Raw genomic sequence first — 9800 nt, forward strand, 5'->3', positions numbered from 1 at the left:
TGGCATGTTTGAGCTCCTCGTGCGGGATCATCAAACATTAAAGGTCCAAAATTCAACTGTAAAGACTTGTCAGTTCTCTGCTACTGAACTCATTGGTAAGGACCATACAGACATAGCAGGTGGAATCTCCATGTAGTTGTCGCAAGTACTAAAACGTGGGTCTCTACAGTGTGTTCAGCTGATGGCAGGATAACTGTTTTGGCTGACTTGCCTTCGGTCATCACAAGTGAAGGAGATCCTGCTAGAATCAACCTGGTAGACAGAAACTGTGTACCCAAAGAGATGGACGGCACCAGGGCTCTCTTTTCTTTTCCAATAAACAGCTGTGGCGCCACAGTCAAGGTACTGCTGCTTACTATTGTAACTGAACACATTCACAATTTTAATATCTGGCATATGAACGTCAAAATATTATGCCTTGTTTCTCCAGCTTGGCAAGGAGTATGTGACTTATGAAAATGACATTTTCTTCAGCAAAAAGTCTCATGGTCAAGCTGACTCCAGCAATGCTTCTCACAGGTATATTTTAAACAAACTATGTTGACTAATACCACTCCCTCAGCTTCTTACTGCAAAAATCCCCATTTTATTTTGCAGGGTGACGATGCAGTGTACATATCCTCTGGCTGGACTGTTGCGTCTTTTTTTAGTATACAGGTTTGAGTCTGACACCGCTGGTGTTGGCCGTATTGTGCATTTTGCACACTCCAGTGAAGGTTGGTGGTTTGCCCGTTGAACTGAAAAAACGTATCCCTAATATCACATGCAAACATCTATCTGTTCTCTTTACTCTAGGTCTGAGGCCCACCATAAAGCCCACAACAATTCTTCAAACACCATTGTCCACGCAAAAAGTTTCAATTCAACCTGCTTATGCTCAGTATCTCAACGTATCTAGCGTTCCAAACAATATCTCAAAAAACATTGCCCGCTTTTCAGAGAACATGGCCAGCTTTTTAAAGAACATATCCAGCTTCCCAAACAATGTCTCAAAGAAAGCATCTGGCTCACTAAATTTCTCAAAGAACATAGCCAACTTTCTAAAGAACATAGCCGGTGTTTCAAACAATGTCTCAAAGATCATAGCTAGCTTCCCAAATGTATTGAGCGTTCCAAACGTCTCAAAAAACATTGCCAGCTTTTCAGAGAACGTTGCCAGCGTCCCAAAGAATATATCCAGTTTTCCAAACAATGTCTCAAATAACACAGCTAGCTTTTCAAACATTGTCTTGAAAATGTCCAGCTTCCCAGAGAACGTGTCCAGCTTTCCAAACAATGTCTCAGAGAACGTGTCCAGCTTTCCAAACAATGTCTCAAAGAACGTATCTAGCTTCCCAGAGAACGTGTCCAGCTTTCCAAACAATGTCTCAAAGAACATATCCAGCTTTCTAAAGGATGTCTCAAAGAAAGTATCAGACTTTTTAAACTATGTCTCAAAGACAACATCCAGCTTTTTAAATGATGTCTCAACGACCGCATCCGGCTTTCTAAATATCTCAAAGTAAGGTAGGTTTATTGCTCATCTGAAATAGCTTTTTTTTTTTTTTCTTTTTGGTAATTCTGTTATTCTCTTAACAGGGGCCAGAGGCTCATCCAACGCGAGTGACGCCATCATTTGGATTGTGATTGCATGGGTTTTAAATGTAAGGCTCAATAAAATGGTATCTTAACTGGTCATTGAGACTATTTGAAAATGGATGTACCATAAGTAGCTCAAAGCAATGTCCTGTAAACTTGTTATAAAGCCAGATCCTAGGTTAGACCCAGCTGGAGCATTTGAGACTGCAATCTATGTGAATGTATAGTGCTGGATAATGTTGTTGCTGGTTACATGGTTTTAGGACTGCAATGACACATCCCAGCACCACAAAGTAAAATAAGAAAGGAGTAACATTAAACAAGATGTGGAAAATGCTTGCATAATAAAACTTATTTGAGAAGTGATTTTAAGATTCTGGAAGTCTCAGATCCTCAACTGATCAACCCTGCTTGCACAGCTTAAGTTTTGAGCCAGGTCTTTAGAATAGTCACAGCCCTAAGACTGTGCTCAAGCTCTTAAGACATCGGCTATGGTGTGATCTGTTGCGCTGCTGGGGGCTGTAGAAGGCAATCACAGGGTTGTACGGCAAGATAGTTGGAGCCATGTGAATCTACTTGACTGCGTCTTTATTCCAGATCTCAAGATCCCAACATGACGTGGTGTTACAGTGATTGAAAGGATAGCGGAAAGTAGGCCTACTGTGTGTAGAGATCTTGTGGCGAAGCTCAAGCCAAGCAAACTTGGCAAGCATGTCACACAAGCCTGTGTCTTTGAAAGTTCCTCATGTCCCACTGCCCTTGATTGACAAAGTAAATAAGGAATTCCAGGACATGGAGCAGCTGGATCAAGCACCTGACCAGGGGGTGCTCTGGTATGGTGGTCACAGCAAAGAAATTTAAGGACAAAATCCAGAGCGGTGTAAACCTCTTGCCCCATAATGAAGTGGCAGGCCGGGAAAGGTGTGTGGACATAAGGCATGCTGTCTGGTGCAAAGATATCGACAAAAATGGATGGCAACATGGGGTTTTGGCAGAACCAATTATCAAAAGACTGGGCCCATTACACCACTTTTATCAACCCATTTGGGTGCTACTTTTCCAACCGCTTACTATTTGGTATTGCCTCAGTTCCAGAACACTTTCATGGTGACTGAAGGGACAGAAGGCTTAGAAGTCATCTGCCACATACATGACATCCTTATATAGGGTTCCACACAGGCAGAGCACGACACACACGGTGGCTAGCATCTCTCAACTCAGCCAAGTGTGCGTTCAGCAGAACCAAGGTGAAATTTCTCATCTTTGCTGATAAGGCCAGATCCAGAAAAGGCGTGCCATACTCGAGATGAAACGAGACACGGTGGACTATAGCAGCTTTTTCCATCAGTGCAGGAGTCTAAAATATGATCAAGGTGGGCAGTGCTCCAACTGATGCAGTTCAACAGAAATACAGAAAGTGCAAATTAAAGTACCATGCTCAGGTCAAAGTCTTCAGCTGAGAAGAGGGTGGTTCAGCTCACAACCCTCTTACCTCACTTAACACATGACATCAGGAAGCTCAAGAGCCTTCTGGGCATGGTAAATCAACCAGGCGAGTATGTGCCCAAACTAGCTGAAATAGATAAAGCTCTCAGAGATTTGCTGTCAAAAAAGAGCCTTTGGTATTGGGGGCCAGACCAGCAGAAGCATTCACCAGCTTCAAACAAGAGTATTTGTCCACACAGGTCCTGCTATTGTGTGACCCAAAAAAAGAACTTAAAATCTCAACCGATGCCTCATCGTATGGGCTAGGCAGTGTACTCCTGCAGAAATTCCAGGGGACCTGGGCGCCGGTGGCATATGTGTCCAGGGCAAAAGAACGGAGCAGCGCTATATTTAAGTGGATAAAGAAGCAGTGGCTCTGTCCTGGGTCTGTGAAATGTTTAGTGCCTTCATCATTGGTCTCCATTTTGAGCTGGAGACTGACCACAAACCCCTCATGAGCCACCTGGACATCTTACTTTTATGCCAGTTTTTTTAAAAGAACATTGAATTCTTCTCTGCTTTTCGTCATAGTTGTCAGATTAATTTACCATATAATCATTAATATAATAAAACTAGAGGGAGGCAGGGCAGTACAGCCCGACGAGCATCCTCTCTTTACCCTGTCTCTCTTAATTATGCATTAATAGTTGTAGACTGCCGGAGGACTTCCTTTGACACACTAAGCTCTCTCCTTTATTGTTCCATTTGTGTGTGTCAATGTCCCAGAAATGCTTGTTACTAACGTAGCTCTTGGGATTTCTTATGTTCTTTTCCCTCCAGCATGTATTTTTGGATTAGGGAGGCTTCAAGTTCATGGTTGGAGCTGTCGCCGTGGTCCTGCTACACGTCCTGCAATGCCCTGTTACATCCTGCTACGCTCTGCGGTGCTCTGCTATGCTCTGCGTTGCCTTGTAATGCCGCACAGTGCCCTGCCATGCCATGAACTACAAATTAAAAATACTATTTTTTTATGTTACTGTTCCATTATCTTTAAATGTGACTGTTATTGCCACTATTCATTTCAACCCCAACTGGTTGTCAGACATCGCCTACCAAGAGCCTGGGTCAGTCCCAAGTTTCATCCTAAAAGGGAGTTTTTCTTCGCCACTGTCACACTGTTGCTTGCTCTTGAGGGAACTACTGGAACTGTTGGGTCCTTGTTAATTATGTGGTCCAGACCTAGTCTAGCTGTAAAGTGTCTCAAGATAACTGTTGTTATGAATTGATACTATAAATACAATTAAAATTAATTTAATTTAATTGGATCACTGTGATCCAAATACCAAATTTCAGGATTACCAAATCCTGTTAACCAGAGCCTTAAATGGAACCAACAGTGTATCCTACTGGCTTAGAAAAGAACAACAGGTAGTCAAAATACTGGTGGCCAGCAGTAGCCATTGTTTGTTTTAATTTTAAGAAACAGAAACATACATTCCTTATTTTGTTATAATGTTAAATAAAACAAAAACAATATTAACCCATAGTATTATTTATATTAGATTTGACATGCTTCATATATGCTTCAAATAGAAATTCATCAGATGGATCAGGTGCTCCTGGATCGCAAAACATGGGATTTCCTAATCCATATCAATTTGATCCAGATAAACATTTTTGAAAAACTGGGCCTGTGAGTATTACAGATACAAGATCTACAGATTCTATTTTGTGTAGGCTTCACCTTCTAAGAGCTCACGCTATTGGGTTTATCTCTTGCGCAGTCGGGAAGATTTTCTTTCTCTATAAAGTGTCTCAAGATAACATGCGTCCAGCACCAGCCTCAATTATGTCCGCAGATACTTTAAATAACAAGAAAAGACCCGTTGTTCATTTTTAAGTTTTTTTCTGAAGCGCTAGCAGAACAAAGACTTCTAATACCAGCAATGGTCGCCTCTGCCCAGGCTGCCAAACCGGCTACATCCTGGAGGAGGACCTCCACCCTTTCTGCGAGTACAGCCTCCACCCCGCTCAAACCCAAGACGGCTCTCCTGTCAGCTCTCTTGCCTGGTCCGCGTCCTCCTGCCTTCTAAAGAGGTAAAGAAAGAAGGAAAATCTTCACGACTGTGCATGTGCAAAGGAATAAACCTAATGTGTCAGCTCTTAGAGGGCTACATCTATGCTCATAGACTCTGGAGTTACAATTCGTAACTATCGTACCGTGACATCCATACATGAAACACCTAGCTCTTACCTGGTTAGCACAGGGCTAAGTACTAAGGAGGAATCACAACCAATTTGTGCCTATGTTGGCAGACAACAGCAGTAAAACACAAGCAAGCCGCAGGGGTTGACCTGCAGGATGCTTTGACAGACACTGGTCAGGTATACCCGGAGGGGCCTCAAGGCACTGTGAGGACCAGTTCTGGCAGGGCTTTCTGGATCTGTGAGAACTCAATTTAAAAAAAAGAAAAAAGAAATTGAAATATGAAAATATACTAAACGTATTATGGGCAAATCAGTGTGGTTGTTTAATGTCAGTGTTACAAGGGTTTAATGTGAGGTTGAATTATGTTGCGTGTTACCTGTCCCTCAAAGAGTTCATATTCTTTAGCGCAATCTGGGCTCAATAGAGTGTTAAATAAGTAAAGAATTTTTTTGTAGTAGACCAAATGTTTCACAGTGGTACAAAGTGAGATTAGGAGTTTGATGCAACCTGGTGACAACAGAGTTTGTTGCTTTTTGGACAGGGAGATGTGGTGTGATCTAAAATATCACACTGCCGGGGCAACAGGGGGCAATTTCAGGTTATGGCAAGATAAGATAAGAAGGTAAGTGAATAATTAAGGAAGCCATGTGAATCTCAAGGGGGTGAGCAAGCTTCCGCAAAGCATAGCTCCTATGGCGCCATTTTGATGCTACCTAGCACTCACCCACCGTTAACATCCCATTGACTGCCATTCATTTTGGCGCCAGTTTGACAGCGCAGCACTTTACATCTGAACCGTTTACAGACTATATCTGTCCATTGTTTATTTCTAAAGAAACACAATAATAAAAGGCTCCATTACCTTGTATCTCACGTTATGGCTCTGTAGCGGGAAGCAAGAATGTGCTGGGATGTAGAGCGTGTCCACGATGGGTGACGTTAGTGATGTGAGGACGGATAAGGGTATGTATCTGATAGACTGGGAAGAAAAATAATGAAATGAAAATAGCCAACACTGGGTACTCAATATCATCTTCCAAAAAAAAATTCACTCCCGGCGAAGTAATACAGCTTCTCCATCAACAGGATTGTCGTCAAAAGCCATATTTTAAGAAAAAAATGTTTTATAGTCTACCTACATAGTTAATAAACCAACCCTGTTCTTTTTTTATTCATGTAGATAACTAACTGCGCTAAAATGCAATGGATACAGACAGAATTAATTAATTAATGAATAAATGAATGAGGAAATTAAAGAGCACTGTGTCAGGGGGGAGACTGAGAGAAGAAGACTCAGACTCAGTTACCATAGGAACTGACTGTTTATTTGAAAAGTAACTGGTGATACTTCAAGCAAAGTTTCAGTGTTTGTAGTGTTTTAAAAAATAGTGATTTTGATGCTATCATAGTAGCGCCCCTAGCTCTCCTATTTAAAAGGCCATTTGACCAAAAACAAGAATATGGTGAATCTCAAAAGTGGAGCTTCCATCCTAAATATGCTTTTAAACTGAAGTTTGACTCAAGTACTTTCACAAAAAGACCCTAGGTTGCATTTTGGCAAGAGTTACGCATTAAGTTACTTCCCTTTCTGAAACGGGCTGGAGATAACGACAGGCTTGATTAACCTCCCTTTCTGAAACAGAAAACCCAGAGATAACAAACTCAGAGTTTTCACTAAACCTGCTTTCTGAAACGGACCCTGGGGCCTGTTGCACGAAACTAGGATAAGGGATTAAGCCGGGATATTCAAGTTATCCTAGATGGATTTAGCTTTGACTCAATTGCACAAAACCAGATGGAATTAAACCCAGCAAAGTAACCATGGAGATTTATTCTTCACGGCTAGCCTGGTCCAGAGCAGGGCAGAGCTTCCCGGTGGCCGCCGCCTGCCGTCCGCTGCCCGGTGGCCACCGCCTACCGGCCGCTGCCCGGTGGCCGTTGCCTGCCGGCCGCTGCCCAGTGGCCGCTGCCCGGTGGCCGCTGCCCGGTGGCCGCTGCCCGGTGGCCGCTGCCTGCCGGCAGACTTGTGCATCGCATCAGTGTCCACTCTCTGTAAAAGTAGACTTGACCAGTCTGTGGTCTGTGCAGCTTCAGGTTTATACAGGACGCTGCAGAAATTTAGTGGGACAATGCAGCGATATTCCCACATTATATTAATGGCAGACTGGTCAGAGACCAAAATATTAATGATTTTATTTTCTTGTTGCTTGTCCTTTTCTAATAAAGGACAATTTGTGTTACTCTGTAATATGTAGGCCTAATTTTTGGTTGTTGTTAAACTTACTTTGGTTCCATAACCTTCTCAATAAGTCTCACATCCCTGGACCAATAACGGGGCTTATATACATATTGTATATAGTGTAGTTTACATTCATCACACTGGGAACACCAAAATGCTTCTTAATCTTATTATTTTGATCCTGTTACTTTTTAGAAAAATAAAAAAACATGAATATTGTTTTTACACATATGCTCACAGCGTGTACCGAAGTCACTTACTTATTTTTCTAGTATTTGTCCCTTTCTGATTGTTCTGTATGGACATTAATTGTGCAAAAAAATAGACATAGCTTATAGAGATTTGTGCATGGTTGTAAAACATGTTCTCACATTGTGAATAAGGGTTTGACATTAAGCCTAGAGTCATTAGAGTCCATTTCCTGAGGAACATTAATTCCCTCTGCTCACTTTTAAGGCAAAGTAAGCTAAATAATAATACTTTTTTTTGTATACTTTAGCACATTTATCACATAAAAACAGAAACATGAAACTAGCATATTTTAAGCAATTAAAACAGTGTAGCCTACAACTTAAAAAAAAAAAAGTGGAGTGACTAGGCTAAGTAGATATTTTTACATCCTTACGCATTCAATCGGTCCACTATAGTCGGTTCGGCTTTTTCTCTCCGCTTGATAACAGCCGTATTTCCCTTTTTGCATTTTTTATTCTTCACCTCCTCGTTAGGCTACTTTCTATTAGATGCTGCTGCTCATTGGGTGAAACATATGGCGCATGCGTGTTCTCCATCTCTCCATCAGTAAATCTGTGATAAATACCGTGGTCTATGTGAGAAAGCCGTGAACGTGCACTTATCCCAGCTATCTACACCTGGCTCTACATAGCTTCACCTGGTCATCCTGGCTTGGCAAACGTGCAACCGATTAAGCCGCGATGAGCGGATCACACTAAGTCAAGCTGCGCTTTTTCACTTATCCTGGATATCTTTATTCTACTTTCGTTGAAGAAGTGTTGCAAATGTTGAGAGCGCAGACTCGCCGCTGTGTGATGCAAGTGAGCACACTGCGGTGACAGATCGAGAGGTTGTAATCACTGAGTTGTGGTTTTACTGAACTATACCTACTAAAAGGGACTCACGTGAAGAAAAAAATAAGTAGGCTATATATGAGTAGAGATTTTTTTTCTAAGCTCTCAAATCATATTCTACAAGCGCTCACACCCCATCTACGGGTTCAATTTTAGTTGTTTAAGCTATCAAATCGTATTCTACAAGTGTTCACATCGCATCTACGAGCACACCCGTCGCTATGGGCGGGCCATAGGGGGCCGGGCCCGCCCCCAAAAATGCTTGTGCCCCCCTACTTGAGGCACAGATCTCTTTAAAAAATACAGTAATTTTATATTATCATAGTTGCTAATTTTGTCTTGCATTAATGTTGCATTCTTTATCATTAAAACATTAATATATAAAGAAACAATGGTGTGATTTTGTTTGATTGATGGGAATCTACACTGCAACAGCCTATCACGGCATTACTAAAAAGAACGTTAGGTTACGTACGTGACGTTGCCTACGTCCATGTAGCCACTCAACAGTTACCGCGAATTTTTAAAAACTGGATGAGTTTTCGCTTAATCGCTTCAGATTATAGACACTTTGTAAGAAGATGGATATCCGTAAGTGGTTGAAAAGCCCACCAACAGCCTCTGCCACAACTGAAACAACACCGACGCCTGATGTTGGAGAAGGAGACCCTGGACGACAGTCTGAACCTGATGCTAGCTCCGTGGAGCCCGACCCTGGGCCTGGCAAGTCAAGTGCAACCGCGACTGGGGCAGCATTTGGGCCACAACAACTGCCTGTTGAATCAGTGGGTGTGAGTGACCTCGGCACAGACAAACCCAAACAGGTTGTGTTGAAGAAATATCCAGTTAAAATGTTTGGTTCAAAAACAGGTTACTCAAACAGGCTCTGAAGACGAAAAGGTGTATTTAATAAAACGTATTCTAGACATTAACAGGAAGAGTAATGCTGTGTTCCTGTTTTCCTTAACAGCAAGTCACGTTCCAAACGCGACGGACAAGTTTCTTCAGACTACACTCCAAAGACAAATCAGAGAGATAATGTAGCCTACACGTCGTTATGTTTTACATTTTAATGACAACTTAACAAAAAGGCATTCAAGCGGACAGCTACGTATTCTCTTCCCGTTTTCAACAGCTGTAGTCACTACGACAACAAGAGACGCTTTTGGCTGACGGTCGCCAGTTAACATGGGGCGTTTCTCAATACCAAGTAAGCAAAGAACGGACTTGTGTTCTTGGGGAGACCGTACTTGCTAGCTCTACC

At 42.2% G+C, this 9800-nt stretch overlaps 2 protein-coding genes and 1 long non-coding RNA gene across 3 annotated transcripts in view; 2 read left to right on the top strand and 1 right to left on the bottom strand.

The window, feature by feature from the left end:
- zpax4 (zona pellucida protein AX 4) overlaps nucleotides 1-1204 on the top strand; it is a 15178-nt gene extending 13974 nt beyond the window's left edge. The window contains exons 15-19 of the mRNA XM_034857384.1: nucleotides 170-342; nucleotides 431-519; nucleotides 598-716; nucleotides 796-986; nucleotides 1139-1204. Coding sequence (XP_034713275.1) covers nucleotides 170-342; nucleotides 431-519; nucleotides 598-716; nucleotides 796-986; nucleotides 1139-1204 — 638 coding nt within the window. The remainder of the gene's footprint in view (nucleotides 1-169; nucleotides 343-430; nucleotides 520-597; nucleotides 717-795; nucleotides 987-1138) is intronic.
- A 14-nt stretch (nucleotides 1205-1218) lies between these two features.
- On the top strand, nucleotides 1219-1673 carry LOC117934598. The gene is made up of 2 exons (XR_004654515.1): nucleotides 1219-1506; nucleotides 1579-1673. It is a non-coding gene; the product is annotated as an uncharacterized LOC117934598 (long non-coding RNA).
- Nucleotides 1674-9552: 7879 nt separating this feature from the next.
- The window catches only part of trip6 (thyroid hormone receptor interactor 6), a 14324-nt gene continuing 14076 nt past the window's right edge, over nucleotides 9553-9800 (bottom strand). The window contains exon 12 of the transcript XR_004654525.1: nucleotides 9553-9581. The gene's annotated coding sequence lies outside the window, so the exon portion shown is untranslated. The remainder of the gene's footprint in view (nucleotides 9582-9800) is intronic.

This window comes from Etheostoma cragini, chromosome 19 (genome assembly GCF_013103735.1).
Source record: "Etheostoma cragini isolate CJK2018 chromosome 19, CSU_Ecrag_1.0, whole genome shotgun sequence".
NCBI lineage: Eukaryota > Metazoa > Chordata > Actinopteri > Perciformes > Percidae > Etheostoma > Etheostoma cragini.